Below are 17,173 nucleotides of genomic sequence, written 5' to 3' on the forward strand. Positions count from 1 at the left end.
CCAACAGCTGAGCCCTGATGCAGATGTAGTACCTAAAAGAGCCGCTATTAACAGTGGTCACAGGTTATGGAATTGAGCGTATGGCTTGTAAGCATCGAAGTTATCTTTGGATGTGCACACAACCTCACCGAAGTCTGGTTTTGGTCCATCTTTCAGAATCGAGAAGGTGTCAAGTCCCGCGCAGATGGGATCAGTCAGCAGGCTGAAACTCTTTGTTGAGGTACCACACTCGGCGACGAGCGTTTTGATTGCCCGTTTACATGCAGGTTATGTTACAACATACGCTGTCGCAATGCCAATGTTTGGCACACTGACCTCGCGCAACCAGAAATACTCAACACATTCGTCAACCCAACGCATTCAGTCGCACCTCAGATGAGCACGGTTGGCTACGTACGGTGCAAAAAGAAGTTTTACATACATACAAACGATGACACTTCCTTAAAAGGAAAATATATAATCGGCGAAATTTCTGGCAGTGGGCCCATCACCGTAGCACATCAAATGTGTTATGGGGATGGCCCATTGCCCAAAACGTTGCTATGATATATTTTTACTTTCAAGGACACAGTGTTATTGATGAATGCTGGTTTTGTTTTTGGTGCTTGTGCACTGCTGCCAATGCAGGATGGTCAAATAATTTTGCAATCCAGAGGTTGCGGCTTCGATTAATTCCCCCAGCCTGGTCAGTTAAAATGGGTACAATTTATATTCTTTGGTTCTTTCGGTAAAGTCACGACGTTTCGGGCACAACACAAGCGCCCGTCATCAGGTGGGACACAACAGTTAGAAACCAACTGCTGAACTGGGCAAGAAATCTGCAGTGCAGCAAGACACGATATAAATAAGAGAGGGGTGGGAGGAGCCAAGGAGGAGATACAGAGTGGGGGGGTGGGGGGTGCAGCATGTTCAGCATGTTTAGTGTCTTCCCTTCTCTCTTTGATCTTCCTACGCCCCGCCCCTCGCACCCCCCCCCCCACTCTGTATCTCCTCCTTGGCTCCTCCCACCCCTCTCTTATTTATATCACGTCTTGCTGCACTGCAGATTTCTTGCCCAGTTCAGCAGTTGGTTTCTAACTGTTGTGCCCCACCTGATGACGGGCGCTTGTGTTGTGCCCGAAACGTCGTGATTTAATTTCGTTGTTTTCATTTTTGTTTTATCTAATTTCACCTACGTGACTTTACCGAAAGAACCAAAGAATATGGATCCTTGCAGTCACGAAAACTTCAAAGCTAGGGTAAATTTTACTTAACTCGTAAGTTTTTGTAGGCAATATTAAATTCACAACGAACTTTTTGGGCCAGTTTATAAAAAAAAACGCACTCTGCCAACCCAGCACTATAAATGTGTACACCTACAGTCTGGCGGTAGGTCACGTCTCGTGGGATCAACTGCGGGTATTCCCACCTCGTTCGTTGACGTCTGGCAAGCGTGGAAGAGTGTGCACCTTAACCTCTGAACGGGGCATTATGACCTGTTGAACTCCCTTAAAGTGGTGGCCTTCTCCGCAGTAGCATGAGCAAGTCATTGCAGGGCTGCACCTTCATGTCATCTCTCTCCCCCCCTGCAGCCGACCTCTCCAGTGCTGCTGCAGTGGTCCACTTTGCTCCAGTGACGCGGGTGCTGCTGCGGCGTCCACTTTCTGCCCCGCCTCCTTCCTCCCCCACTTCTCTCAACCCCCCCCCCACTACTGCCGAGGCCTACTATATAACCTCGTGCCACGGCAGATCTCTCGCTTACTTCAGCAGTTTTTTCTTGCTGTGGTTGTCCCACCTGATGACGATTGCTTGTGACTGCGATCGAAACGTCGTGATCTATTATTTTTATTTTTTCTACCCACGTGACTTACCGAATTAACCAAAGAGTACGGATTCCTGCAGTCACGAAAGCTTCAAATCAAGATTGTTGCAACAAGATGAGTAACGTGGTCTTAAGGCTTAACAAACCAAATTCCGTGGCCTGCGCAAGACGTCTGTTCAGACTTGCCTTCCCATAAAAAAAAACTGTTTACTTATTATTTATTTACTACTTAACTTTCCTATGCTATTCGTTACGCACGGTTGCAATTTACTTTGCTCAATTGGTGTTAGCCGCTGAGGTCGTGACGGGGTTTATTTTCTCATTCTCTGTTGCTCCGTGCCCCCTGGCACCGTTCCCGTTCTGTGTTGTCATGCCCACTGATGCCTACTTTTTTTGGAGGGCAATATTGGCACGTAAAATAAAGATGAATTGATCGATTGAAGGTGAGATGATGCAAATATTTTTGAAATTTAAATGCATCTGTTTCGTGAGCATGCTCTGCACACCTTATGGGCATCTTGGCAGGTGGTCAGGAGATGGCAGGGCTTCGAGTGTTTTCCCCTTTTGTGTGTGTGGGGTTTTCTCCGGACACTCTTTATTTACTTCCCACATTGTTGTTGATCACCTTCCACCAGGGCTCATGACAAGAAGTTGGAGGATTAGATTGACAAGCTCCCTCTGCTCAAACCATACAACTCACGACTGATATGTAATCGCTGTGTGTGTGTGTTGTGTGTTTCGTCTACAGAGGTGTATTGCCCGTCGTGTCGTGCCCCAAGCGAGCGGGTATCTCTCCGAAAGTTTCTGGAAGACCTAAAGGGAGAACGGACGCAATGAGTTTTACAACGCCCGTTACAAGTGTTCCTGCGGTGAGCCTGCTGCGAGTGGCTCTGTCATGTTTACAGTGTCTCCTAGTTTGGGGGGTGTGGAGTGCCCTGGTCAATCAATTAACAAGTTGATGTTGTTGCCACGAAAACCACATTTTAGCCCGTTTTACAATTTGTAATCTTATTTGTATTGAATTTTTTTTATTTCGGAAAAAGGAGAAACAAAATTTAAATAAAGTTAAAACACACACACACACCACTGAAACTGCCAAAAATCACGAGCCAATTCTGGAACCCACAATCCAGTGCGCGCTACGTTAGTTATCGCGCTGCGTTAAACTGGGACTGCACCAGTTCGTCTTGATGTTCCTACTCATCGTGGAGTTGCAGATAACGGGCAGTTGGCATTACATAGAATGCTGCTCAATCCCTCATCTTTGGGAGTGCGAATTTCACGTTTTTCGTTCACTGTTGGCGTTCTCCCAAACAACACTTATACATGGGTGGGACCGTATAACAGGCGACGCTTTTTTTTTTATTAACTATGTACATCCATTGAATTGCCAGTCGAGGGAATATTGAGAGAGTACGGGAGTTTTTTTTTGCGTGCATAAAGTGTGCGACAACAGACACGGTGGCAATGCGTACGTATCATTTTAAAAAAACTATGCGAAGCAATACAGGCAGACCTCGCTTAGCGTGGGCCCATAGAACACCCATTTCACTGGAGTGCTCTGTCCCTAGAGAATATTAGTTTTTCTACAAAATTTTTTTAATTAAACCAAAAAAATCCACAGTCATCTTTTACGAGCGGGAACACGCGCAGCAGTGCCGGCCGAGGGAAGCGTAGCCGCTCCCACCATCCGCTCGGCCAATGAGAGCGACGCACGGCTCTGAGCCAATGAGAGCAACGGACGGCTCTGAGCCAATGAGAGCGACGCACGGCTCTGAGCCAACGAGAGCGACGGACGGCTCTGAGCCAATGAGAGCGATGCACGGCTCTGAGCCAACAAGACCCCCATCCATCCCCGGCGATTCGATTATCACGATTCGTAGTCATGATAACTTTTTGTTAAACCAAGTTTTATTTTTTTTCCCCCTCTCGGGTGAGAACTCGCGAGACCCAGGGTAGAGTCCTCAGGTTCCACCTAAAAGAAACCTCGCCACAGTAAATGTAGACCGAGGGCATCGCTGAGACCACGTGGGTCCTGGAGCTCATTCTCTGACAATGACGTGGACTAGGCGTGCAGCAGCAGCAGCTCCCTCCACCGCTGCCTTGTAGGAGGAGTAAAGTAGAATGAATTCATATTCTTAGTTTTTTCGGTAAAGTCACGTTGAAGAGAAACAACAAAATAATAAAATATATATAAAACAATAAAAAATTCTCACGACGTTTCGACCATAACTCAAACGGTCGTCTTCAGGTGTGTTGGTTCGCATAAATTAATTTTTAAACGGCGCATTTATTTATTTATAAAAAACGTTAGCGCCACGATTTGGCAGTTTACCCAGGACTAGTCCATCTATATTCTGAAAAGAGGAGGGGGGAGACGAAATTTTTTATAATGTATGGTGTCTGAAAGCCACTGTAAGCGTGAACAATCAATTAAGACCTGAAATGGTTTATCAAATCTTTCCAATGATTGCTAAGATAGAATCCATCTTCTCGGTTGAAATTGTCTCTGTGCTTGTATATGTGGATAGCCTCATGAACGAATCTCTCATGGAAGCCAGATGGCTTACAAAGAACCTCTGTCTTGGAAAAGTCAATGGCATGTGAGCCTACTGAATTAGAACAATGATCTGCCACGGCCGAGGTGTTGGTCCTACCGTGTTTAAGGTCTGCTTTGTGTTCACGAATGCGGTCCGAGACATGGCGTTTGGTTTCTCCAATGTAACTACTACCACAGAGGCAACTTAGTTTGTAGACACCAGGGTATTGTATGTCCGGAATCACATCTTTTACAGACGGAACCAGATCACGGATTTTATGTAATGTGTTGAAATGCGCCGTTTAAAAATAAATTTATGCGAACCAACACACCTGAAGACGACCGTTTGAGTTATGGTCGAAACGTCGTGAGAATTTTTTATTGTTTTAAATATATATTTTATTATTTTGTTGTTTCTCTTCAACGTGACTTTACCGAAAAAACTAAGAATATGAATTACTGCAGTCACGAAAGCTTTAAATCAAAATTTAGAATGAACTCGTGAGTAATAGTACATAATACCGATGTTATAAATTATTCATTTTATTTATGAAGTAATGTTTTGCCATCTGTATTATTATTATTAGTGCTGTTGCTCACATTTAAGAAATAAAGGGCTTGGGACCGCATGTACAATGGTGTAATGACGCCCTTTTTAGCGCCCATTCAATAAGCGCTCATTTATCCAGGAATGCATCTTGAATGCTCAGCGAGGTCTGCCTGTATATTATTTTCATTAAAACTTGCAGTAGACAAATCCTTTAATGTGCTCTACTGTGTATATGTCATGTGTTATGTATGAAATGATTGTAACCTAACACGATTATAAACGTTTACACATTGAACATAATACAGCATTGAATAAATGAAACACTGAAGTGTAAAGTAGGATGCGACAAAGCGAATGTTTAATTTGCCGTGATATTTGTTGTACTTTTAAATACACTATTATGTAACTATTACGTGCGTCCGTGTTGAATCTTTATTTAAGCTTTTTTTTTAACAGTCCACCATTTGTCCGCTGCTGGATGAAAGAATGTTCATGTCGGTGCCATTCTGCGTCATCCATGGTAATCGGCGTCATCCATGGTCAAATCCACTGCTGGACGGAAGCCCTTGCCAAGCCCCCCACCTCCCACAGTTCCTCTCGTAGACCTCGAATGTTAATCTCTCGACACGTTTTGCTCCACCTGGCCATAATATGCAACGTTAGAGGGTGTTAGCATGCACACTGCATCACTCACGTTGTGGATAAATACATTACATGCCACTTAAAGAGTCCAGGGGGCCAGAGGAGATTTGGGCACCACGAGCGGTGGCAAATATTTAGTGACACAAGTTTGTGCGTTGAATAAAAGTGATGGCATGCCTGTTAAATAAGGTCACTGCATAGTTCACCTGTGTTGGCGATTTAAAGATATTGGTACCAACAAAAAACATTTGGTCTGGGATCATGGACTAATGCCTTAGCATCGTTCAGCGAATAGTGGTTACAAGAAAATTAGTTGGTCACCAAAATTCAAACTGTAGATTGGGTTGCCACTGCGTGAACACACGTCTCGATTTGCCAAACAGATTTTTGGAACCAGATTTACATTTTAAAATTAAACAAGTTAAGCAAATGTACATTTTTGGTGATTTTTCCTATGTGTTGGGGTTGGAGTCATTGCTACAAATCTAGCTCAAAATTAGTTGAGGGGCATTGCCACCACATCCACATGAATCATACCCTTGAAAGAGTGAAGCTTTTAAGGAACTGCACTCAGATTAAAACCAGCCCAGCTTTTGCGATGAACAAAAGAACTCTACAGTCTGCTACCATGATGTAATGGTTAGCACAACAGACTTGCAATCGATTTCTCTCCCGGAATAGCAGTTGAGACGATGCACAAATGTATTAAATCCCTCTGCCTCTTGTCGATCCAGCAGTATCAATGGGCACGCCACAGTTGGGAGGTTGCGTGTGGTTGTTCAAAGTGGAAATACTGCGCCCCCATCTTTGGCCGGTGTGGAGAAGGAGGCCAAAATACCCTCTCAGAGCTCCCTCGAGTGGAGGGCTCTTTCCGCCAGCATTGGTGTTTGAAAAAAAAAAAGCAACAATCTCAGGGCCTGCATCTTTTCCCGTCACCTTGAGCAGTACGCTTCACTCGGCGCACACGCTCCCAACATCGCGCAGCTCCGCCGAGCGCAAGCGGGCCAAAGCCCGGCGGCCGACGGCTCCGCTCCAAAAACAACGCTCGGCCTCTCCGGCTGTGCCACCTCGTTGAGTAACTGCAGGCCAACGAAGGCGAACGCCGGCTACAGTCACGGCGGAGACACCGCGGCAGCCGCGGCGGCGGCGACGACGACCGCCAGCGCCAGCAGACTCGCGCGAGAGGAGGCGGCGGCGGCGGCGGCGGCGGCGGCGTTGGCGCCGTCGGTCCAGTTTCCCCAAACTCCACCGCCGTCGGTCCCGTCGGAGGCGTTGGCAGCGCCGGCCGCGGCGCTCGCGTTCTTGAACGTCTCGAGCAGCATGCGCGACAGCATCGCGCTCAGCCGGCCCTCGCTCGGCCGCGCGGGCGCCGCCGCCGCCGCCGCCGCCGCCGCCGACCGCTGCGACCCGGGGCGGCACTCGCGGGCGTCCGTGTAGCGGAACGGCACCGCGCTCAGCTCCAGGCCGGCGGCCGACTCGGGAGAGGCGCAGGTGACGTCGCGGACCCTGACGCCAAGCGCCGGCGACCAGCCGCGCAGCCAGCGCAGCGCGCAGGTGCAGTGCCAGGGGTTGCGGAAGAGGTAGATGCGCTGCAGCGACGTCAGGCCTGCAACGTACGGGCGGGGGAGGGGGGGAGGAAATGCGATTTCGAGTAACTCGTAGCATGCGCGTACGTACTTCTTTGGCGCCGTACGTAGCCACAGACGTGCTCGTTGGAGGCGCGGCGATCGGTGCGGTCGCGGTGGCCCGGGAAATGTTTGGAGGTTGAAAAGGGGTCCGCATGCTCCAGAAGGTTGGGAACCGCTGTGACAGGCGATATGGGTGATATATTGGAGGCGTATTGAGCATATTGGCACAAGACGGAGGAAAGTGGAAACAAATGACGTGCTGTGGAAGCCTACGGGATATCTGCGCATGGATCGTGATGACGACGATGATAACAGGCGACGTTCTGGGCAATGACCCTCCATCATTGCACGTTTTTTTTTCCCTTTAACCCCCCTCGCTGCCCTCCCCACGCAAAGCAGCGCTCTTTGAGGAACGCCGTTGTCGGAGCGTCCGAGCGACCTGCGAGGGCCTCCTCGGACAGCCACGTGAGGTTGTTGTGGTTGAGGTGCAGCGAGCTCAGCACTCCCAGCTGGCGGAAGGCGCCGGCGTCCAGCGTGGACAGCTCGTTGCGGTCCAGGTAGAGCTCGCGCAGCGCCGACAGCGACCAGAACCAGCTGCCGGTCACGGCGCGCAGCCGGTTCCCGCCGAGGTTGAGCAGCCGCAGGCGGAGCAGGCCGATGAAGGCGAGGGGAGGCAGCGAGGAGAGCTCGTTGTCGTTGAGGTACAGGTCCTCCAGGTGCGAGCAGTCGTGGAACGAGCTGTTGTGCACCACCCAGATGTTGTTGCCCTGCGCGTGGTTGGAGGTGGTTGCGGTGGGGAGGAGAGCGGTGGCCGCAAGGGGGTTAACGCGCCGCGCTAAGGAACCCGGCGACCCGAGTTCGATTCCCGCTCACGGCCAACACCGGCGGCGATTATCTGAACCGGTTCTGGGCCTCCGCTAGGTGGACTCGGCCTCAAATTTGCACCTCCGATTAGCACGGTTGGCTACGTACGGTGTGAAAAAGTTCAACAAACATACGTACAAATGAGTACCTGGTGCGGCGTGTAAATATCGCCACTAGCGAAACAAAGGAAACCGGGCGTGGTGCTGGCCACCTACCCCCTTCCTAGGTGCTACTCGCTACCAGCTATTGCCCCAACAGTCTATTAAAGGCTATTGGGGGAACTTTGTCTTTGGGGAGGGGAGGGGCAATGGGGGTGTCAGTGTTTACGCTGGGGTTTAAATTTGAATCGTAGTTACTCAACGCAGTTTCCAGGAGCCAATATACGCAAATCGGCCAGCGACACGCAGCACTGATGACGATATGGAGAGCGAGCGAGACCGGCGCTAGATGGAGTGATGGGCTGGGGCCTGCACCACTAAATGCACAGCTGTCAACCCAGACGGTTTGCCCCGTGTTCTTGTACAGGGAAATTAAGATCTCAGGTCCATACGGCGTACACCCGTTTCAATACGGGTAAAAAATAATTGTCTGTGTTTCTCCCTTGTGATGGGACGTTGCAGGATGAACGTTGCGATTTATAAGGGGCACGCGGTGACCAATAAGGTCTGAATTGGTCTGTAATAAAGTGGGGCACTGACAAGCGGTTGACAGGTATGTTGTAAATTTTGATTTAAAGCTTTCGTGACTGCAGTAATTCATATTCTTAGTTTTTTCGGTAAAGTCACGTTGAAGAGAAACAACAAAATAACAAAATATATATAAAACAATAAAAAATTCTGACGACGTTTCGACCATAACTCAAACGGTCATCATCAGGTGTGTCGGTTTGCATAAATTTATTTTGAAAAGGCATATTTATTTATTTATATAAAAAATATAGCGCTTGCGTCACGCACAACGATTGGCAGTTTGCCCAGGACTAGTCCATCTATTTTTTGAAAAGAGGAGGGGGGAGACGAAATTTGTTTTTATGTATGCTGTCTGAAAGCCACTGTAAGCGTGAACAATCAATCAAGAACTGAAATGATTTATCAAATCTTTCCAATGATTGCTAAGATAGAATCCATCTTCTCGGTTGAAATTGTCTCTGTGCTTGTATATGTGGATAGCCTCATGAACGAATCTCTCATGGAAGCCAGATGGCTTACAAAGAACCTCCGTCTTGGAAAAGTCAATGGCATGTGAGCCTACTGAATTAGAACAATGATCTGCTACGGCCGAGGTGTTGGTCCTACCGTGTTTAAGGTCTGCTTTATGTTCACGAATGCGGTCCGAGATATGGCGTTTGGTTTCTCCAATGTAACTACTACCACAGAGGCAACTTAGTTTGTAGACACCAGGGTATTGTATGTCCGGAATCACATCTTTTACAGACGGAACCAGATCACGGATTTTATGTAATGTGTTGAAACGGACCTGGATCTTGTGTTTATTCAAGATTTTGGAGATCTTTTTTGTGATCCCAGCAATGTAGGGTAAAGTGATGGTTTTGAAAGGCTCCTCAAGAGGGTTCTTCTTCATGGTTTGAGTGATAGCTTTGCGGATTGTATAGTCGGAGTAACCATTAGCCCTAAGAGCTTGGTGTACGTGCTTGAGTTCACTGCTTATGTGTTCCTGGTCGGATATGCATTGGGCTCTATGATACAGGGTCTTGATGAGAGAATTCTTCTGTGATGGATGGTGGTGGGAATCCGGTTTCAGATAAGCATCCGTATGGGTAGCTTTCCTGTAGACAGAGTGGCTCATTGAACCATCAGGTCTCTTTTTAATTAGGACATCCAAAAAAGGTATCTTGCCATCTATTTCGACTTCCATGGTAAATCTGATGGCTGGGTGTATGGAATTGATGTGGTCGAAGAATTGGTCTAGAGCAGGCCGGCCATGTGGCCAGATGACAAAAGTGTCATCCACGTACCTCTTCCATAAGGTTGGGCGCAGAGTGGCAGTCTGGATGGCGTCAGTCTCAAATTTCTCCATGAAAATGTTAGCTATAACTGGAGAAAGGGGGGAGCCCATTGGGGTGCCCTCAGTTTGTTTGTAGAAAGTTCCATTCCAAGTGAAGTATGTATTGGTTAAACAGTGTCTCACCAGGGGGGGTACCTCAGTGTTTAGTCCTTGATGAACCAAGTCTTCAATGATTGCAATGGTGTCAGGTACAGGAACATAAATGTATGCAAACCGACACACCTGATGATGACCGTTTGAGTTATGGTCGAAACGTCGTGAGATTTTTTTATTGTTTTATATATATTTTGTTGTTTCTCTTCAACGTGACTTTACCGAAAAAACGAAGAATATGAATTACTGCAGTCACGAAAGCTTTAAATCAAAATTTAATCGCCTCTACGGGGAGGGTTTTCACATAACTTTAAGATCCTTCAACAAACTCCGGGATAAGAAAGCTCAGCTGATCGAGTCTCTCACCTTCCTGAAGAGATGCCGCGACTCTGGGGTAATACCAATCGCATTTACACTCACCTCTGCTACTGTAACTTCTTCTAATGCGAAACGAATTCTTTTCAAAACTAGCTTAGCTCTTATCTCAGAAAAAATCAGACTTATACGCACAGAACTAGATCAGTTAGACAAGACACTCTACAAATCACACTTATCATTGACGGCAATAATGTCCACATCGGATTGGGAACATGTAGACAATATGACTGCCTCTTCAGCTGCTACTATGTCGAACAAATGTAAGGAAAACCTGATTTCCAAATTTAACCTCCTCTTCAACAAAAGACCGGACCCACACACCAAAAAGTTAGACGTTAATAAAGTCGTAATTAATCGCAGTAACAGTTCTATTTCCGATGGTCTGAAATCCGTTTTAGCTAAAGGTCTAAACTTTGCAGTCACACCTAAACACATACCAGTTAATGATATAATTGCCCAAGTAGACGTTGCTCTCAGGGGCCTGGGTCACATCGCTGCAGACGTAGCAAGATCTGAAATCGCTGCAACCCTCAAAAACGCTAAGATGCCAGCTAGCAACCTCAGCAAAGATGAGCGTTTTGAATTATATAAATTAAAAAAGAGGAATGATATTGTAGTTCTCTCAGCTGACAAAGGCAATGCTACTGTCATCATGGATAAAATAGAATACAACAACAAAATTAAAGAATTACTCGACGATGGTAGTTATACAAAAATAAAAAGAGATCCCACCAACAGCCTCGTCACACAAACCAACAAAATAATTTCTGATTCAACCGCATTAATTGATCAATCTAAACAGTTTTCGTTGAAACCTTCTGCTGCCAGGCCACCAAGATTATACGGCTTACCAAAAATACATAAAGTTGATACACCTCTTCGTCCCATAGTCTCTACTATCAGCTCCCCCACCTACAAACTAGCTCGTTTTTTGTCTGAAATCCTGCGTCCTTTCACTGGAAAGACCACCTCTGCGGTACAAAATTCTACTCACCTGGTATCAACAATCAAGGGTATTTCCCTGTCCCCAGACGACCTGCTTGTCAGTTTTGATGTAGTTTCCTTATTCACCAAGGTTCCTGTACCTGACACCATTGCAATCATTGAAGACTTGGTTCATCAAGGACTAAACACTGAGGTACCCCCCCTGGTGAGACACTGTTTAACCAATACATACTTCACTTGGAATGGAACTTTCTACAAACAAACTGAGGGCACCCCAATGGGCTCCCCCCTTTCTCCAGTTATAGCTAACATTTTCATGGAGAAATTTGAGACTGACGCCATCCAGACTGCCACTCTGCGCCCAACCTTATGGAAGAGGTACGTGGATGACACTTTTGTCATCTGGCCACATGGCCGGCCTGCTCTAGACCAATTCTTCGACCACATCAATTCCATACACCCAGCCATCAGATTTACCATGGAAGTCGAAATAGATGGCAAGATACCTTTTTTGGATGTCCTAATTAAAAAGAGACCTGATGGTTCAATGAGCCACTCTGTCTACAGGAAAGCTACCCATACGGATGCTTATCTGAAACCGGATTCCCACCACCATCCATCACAGAAGAATTCTCTCATCAAGACTCTGTATCATAGAGCCCAATGCATATCCGACCAGGAACACATAAGCAGTGAACTCAAGCACGTACACCAAGCTCTTAGGGCTAATGGTTACTCCGACTATACAATCCGCAAAGCTATCACTCAAACCATGAAGAAGAACCCTCTTGAGGAGCCTTTCAAAACCATCACTTTACCCTACATTGCTGGGATCACAAAAAAAGATCTCCAAAATCTTGAATAAACACAAGATCCAGGTCCGTTTCAACACATTACATAAAATCCGTGATCTGGTTCCGTCTGTAAAAGATGTGATTCCGGACATACAATACCCTGGTGTCTACAAACTAAGTTGCCTCTGTGGTAGTAGTTACATTGGAGAAACCAAACGCCATATCTCGGACCGCATTCGTGAACATAAAGCAGACCTTAAACACGGTAGGACCAACACCTCGGCCGTAGCAGATCATTGTTCTAATTCAGTAGGCTCACATGCCATTGACTTTTCCAAGACGGAGGTTCTTTGTAAGCCATCTGGCTTCCATGAGAGATTCGTTCATGAGGCTATCCACATATACAAGCACAGAGACAATTTCAACCGAGAAGATGGATTCTATCTTAGCAATCATTGGAAAGATTTGATAAATCATTTCAGTTCTTGATTGATTGTTCACGCTTACAGTGGCTTTCAGACAGCATACATAAAAACAAATTTCGTCTCCCCCCTCCTCTTTTCAAAAAATAGATGGACTAGTCCTGGGCAAACTGCCAATCGTTGCGCGTGACGCAAGCGTTATTTATTTTTATATATATATATATATAAATAAATAAATATGCCGTTTTCAAAATAAATTTATGCAAACCGACACACCTGATGATGACCGTTTGAGTTATGGTCGAAACGTCGTGAGAATTTTTTATTGTTTTATATATATTTTGTTGTTTCTCTTCAACGTGACTTTACCGAAAAAACTAAGAATATAGGTATGTTGTAGTGTAGTGTATAGTGTAGTGTGGAGTGTAAATGTCCCTCTGGCCTGCCCAAGTTCACTCTCTTCCTGAGTGGGGAATCTCCGGCATGGTCCCCCTCCCCCCTCCCAAACACAACCCAAGAGGAGCTCGAGCCAGGACTCTGAGCACGGTTGGCTACGTACGGTGCGAAAGAAGTTCCAACATACTGAACATGCAAAGAGAAAGGTGCAGCCCTACATGCATGAATGTGTTTGTTTTGTTTGACATTCTAACGTTATTACCCGCCCCGACTGGACATCTGTGAAAAAGAGCTTTATATTTCATCGGATTCCTCCAGTATAATGAAATATTTTGATTCTGTATGTTTTTGTTTTACTTGAGTCTGGTTGAGCTGCCAGATATGTCAAGTTCAGGTTTCAAGTGTATTTGGTTTAACCATGTGGGAACTCAAAAGACAAGGATAGTCTCATTTTCCAGAGTGGTCTGGTGGTGTCATTGTCACGGTATGGGCTATGTATATTTATATTATGTATAACTTATTTCGCACCGTACAGAGCCAACCGTGCTTATCGGATGTGCGCGGGGGAAGGACAGCAAACCAACACGCAAAAAGCAGATTTAAAGAAATGAGTTTTCAATCTAGATCAGTGGTTCTTAACCTTCACCGCAGTCTTGCAGTGAAAGCTAATACATACATAGGTTTGATGAAACCGCGCTTAATTTGTGTTTCGATGATTTACCTTCTAAAGAAAATCTGGCCATGCCTCGCACTCCCAGAAAGTGCATCTCGCACTCCCAGGGGGTGCCTGCAGCCCAGGTTAAGAACCACCGGTACACGTGATTTACAAGTGCATAGCTCCGGTGGCTTCCCAATATCAAGCTGCTGGTGTAATTGCCTGCACGGTCACTCATGCAGATGGAACGGCTTCCCCTATCTAGAGCGGGCGCACAAGCGTGGGGGGACGCGGTGCCTTGCCCCCCTCCCCCCTTCCCCACGGTGGGTCAAGCTACGAGTTGGGACCCCCGTTGACAACTACCGTGAGAGACAAATCAAATACTGGGGCTTCCTACTGACCGTTAGCCGCACCCCATCTTAGCTGATAAAGTCGTCACTGCGCCAGGGGTTGGTAACAAAAATAACAAGAAGAGCGAATTTTTTTTTTAGAATTGGGTAAAGCAAAAAAAACCAACTCGATATTTCAAGAGCCGCAATGCACACCGTGGTGAACACTCGGGGCGGTGGGCCCTTTAAAAATAACGTCACAAAGCGGCCCCTTAAAGAGCAGTCCGCACGTGGCTCCCCGGAGCCGCAGGTTTGCCGACCCCCCCCCCCCCCGGGGTCTGACCCGTTGGTTTCCGAGAGGGCTCGCACGGCGCCGCACCTGCAGGTCGAGCAGCACGAGGCCCACGAGGCCGTGCAGCGAGTTGTAGGCCACGGCCTCGATGTTGTTCTGCCCCAGGTAGAGGTGCGAGAGGCGCGAGAGGCCCTGCACCGCACCCGGCACGCGGCGCATGCGGTTGCCCCAGGCGCGCAGCTCCCGCAGCGCGTGCAGCTCCAGGAGGATGCGGTCGGGCAGCGAGAAGAGGTTGCAGGCCGACAGGTCGAGCAGGCGAAGGGACGGCAGGCCCTCGAAGCTGCGCGTGTGCAGCGCCGTGAAGTGCCGGTTGTGTGCCAGGCTCAGCATGCTCACGCTCGGCAGGCCTGCGCTCTCGAGACCACGACGACGACCGCGCCAGTGAACGCGCAACGACGGGGCGACGTTCGTTGACGTTGAGCCAACGTTGGTTGACATTGGGTCAACGTTGACTCAATGTTGACATAAAGTTGGGCCAACGTTGGTTTATGTCAGGGCGACGTTAGTTGACGTTGGCTGACTTTGCCGGTAACGTTAGTTGACATCGGGGCAACGTTGGCCCGACGTTGCATGTCTACTGGGGAGGGCCTTATATCGCGCGCATCTCATCTGGTCTCGAGCGGACCAGTGCCCTCTGCGGCTGTAGAACAGTCGGCCAATAATAATTATAACAATAACATTCATCCTATTTAGTGTTCACAAAGCAGCGTCGTTGATGCAACTGGATCCCACAACGCTGCGAAATCTGAAAATACGGAGGCGCAAAGATGAATATGTTCAGCCAATTAACGAGCGGGAGGAATCGAGAGCACCCGGAGAAAAAAAAATCCACGCCTGCAAGGGGGCAACACTCCATAGCTGTGCCCTTATACATCTCAATGTTCATCATATACACTACACTATACACTACACTACTACATACCTGTCAACCCCTTATCAGTGCCCTACCTTATTACAGACCAATTCACACCCCGTGCCCCTTATAAATCGCAACGTTCATCCGACAGAATCCCATCGCAAGGGAGAAACGCAAACAAAGACAAATGTTTTTGCCCCTATTGAAACGGCTGTGCGCTGTATGGACCCGATAACTCAATATTCTCTGTACAATAATTCGGGTAAACCGTATGGGTTGAGAGCTATGACACTTTATGCCGCACAAATGGAATAGATGGAGATTCGTCACACATTTTGCTGTGCCCCCTGCTGGCGAGCCAAGGTAGTTTCACAAAATGTGGTGACGCATACGTTTGGATTTATAAGGGGCACAGGGTGACCAATAGGGTCTCAATTGGTCTGTAATAAGGTGGATTACAGGCGTGCATAGGCATCACCCCGATAGGAGCTGTGCCTTCGCGGTACATAAAGAGCACGGGTCTGCAAATGGGCAAAAGTCTGCCAGTAGGGGGACCACGTTACCACGTGGTGGTTTTATTTTGTATCTGGGGAAGTTGATAGCATGGATGGCTTGGGGGGGGGAATAAGAAAAAAAACATTCCAGACAGTTTGGGTAGCAGAGGAGAATGGGCGATCTTCGACGAAGCGACGATTGGCTGGCATGCGGAGGGGACTAGAGTTGAGACGAGAGGGGAGAGGCAGGAGAGAGCGTGTGGGAGAGGAGAGTGAGAGGGGAGAGGCAGTAGAGAGCGTGTGGGAGAGGAGAGTGAGAGTGGAGAGGCAGGGGAGAGCGTGTGGTAGACTAGAGTGAGAGGGGAGAGGCAGGAGAGTGCGTGTGGGAGAGGAGAGTGAGAGGGGAGAGGCAGGAGAGAGCGTGTGGGAGAGGAGAGTGAGAGGCAGGAGAGAGCGTGTGGGAGAGGAGAGTGAGAGGGGAGAGGCAGGAGAGAGCGTGTGGGAGAGGAGAGTGGAGAGGCAGGAGAGAGCGTGTGGGAGAGGAGAGTGAGAGTGTAGAGGCAGGAGAGAGCGTGTGGGAGAGGAGAGTGAGAGGGGAGAGGCAGGAGAGAGCGTGTGGGAGAGTGAGAGGGGAGAGGCAGGAGAGAGCGTGTGGGAGAGGAGAGTGAGAGGGGAGAGGCAGGAGAGAGCGTGTGGGAGAGGAGAGTGGAGAGGCAGGAGAGAGCGTGTGGGAGAGGAGAGTGAGAGGAGAGAGGCAGGAAAGAGCGTGTGGGAGAGTGAGACGAGAGGGGAGAGTCAATGGAACGGGGCGTGCATCTTGAACGGGACTCGGCGGCGGCAGTGGCGGCCTTTACCGCGGAAGGCGCCGGGCGTGAGGAAGGTGACATTGTTGTGGTTGAGGAAGAGCTGCTGGAGCAGGGCCAGGCTGCCGAACGCGCGCTCGGGCAGCAGCCGCAGACGGTTTCTCGTGAGGTGCAGGGAGCGCGCCAGGCAGGGGAAGGCGGGCGGCATGGCCGTGAGCCCCGCTCGCTCGCAGAAGACGCTGTAGCCCACGTCGGCCGCCACGCCGCACGAGCAGCCTGCGGGGCACGCGTGCGCGCAGCCGCCGGACGTCGCGGCTGCGGCCACGGCGGCCCAGAGCGTGCAGCAGGCGCACGCCAGGGTCGCTGCTGGCACGGGAGAAGAGCGAGCCGGACGAGAGAGAGGGGGAGAGAGAGAGTGCCGTTGTTGTTGTTATGATTGAGTCTGGTCGAGCTGCCAGATATGGCATGGTCAGGTTTCAAATTTTAACTTTGAAACTATATATATTTTTTTATTTTAACCAAGTAAGGCCCACTGGGCTTAACACAGCTCTTTTTGAGACTCGACTTGTACATCTGACAAATTTTTTATCTGCCAAGTGCTCTAAAC

General features: G+C 48.4%; 2 protein-coding genes across 2 annotated transcripts in view; one reads left to right on the top strand and one right to left on the bottom strand.

Moving 5' to 3' along the window:
• Nucleotides 1-5,300, top strand: part of LOC116953116 (mRNA export factor GLE1) — a 28,257-nt gene extending 22,957 nt beyond the window's left edge. Inside the window, exons 16-17 of the mRNA XM_032972968.2 lie at nt 157-220; nt 2,550-5,300. Of these exons, the coding sequence (XP_032828859.2) occupies nt 157-220; nt 2,550-2,618 (133 nt within the window). The 3' untranslated portion in view covers nt 2,619-5,300. The remainder of the gene's footprint in view (nt 1-156; nt 221-2,549) is intronic.
• Nucleotides 5,133-16,963, bottom strand: LOC116953112 (nyctalopin; the record flags this gene model as incomplete). Its single annotated transcript, XM_032972958.2, has 4 exons — nt 5,133-7,138; nt 7,600-7,927; nt 14,441-14,760; nt 16,618-16,963. Coding segments are annotated over 4 exons (1,488 nt in total), but the record flags the coding sequence as incomplete, so codon positions are not given.
• Between the last annotated feature and the right edge of the window lie 210 nt (nt 16,964-17,173).

The sequence above is a fragment of the Petromyzon marinus genome, chromosome 50 (genome assembly GCF_048934315.1).
Source record: "Petromyzon marinus isolate PM22_M1 ecotype Great Lakes invasive population chromosome 50, UKy_Petmar_22M1.pri1.0, whole genome shotgun sequence".
NCBI classification, from domain to species: domain Eukaryota; kingdom Metazoa; phylum Chordata; class Hyperoartia; order Petromyzontiformes; family Petromyzontidae; genus Petromyzon; species Petromyzon marinus.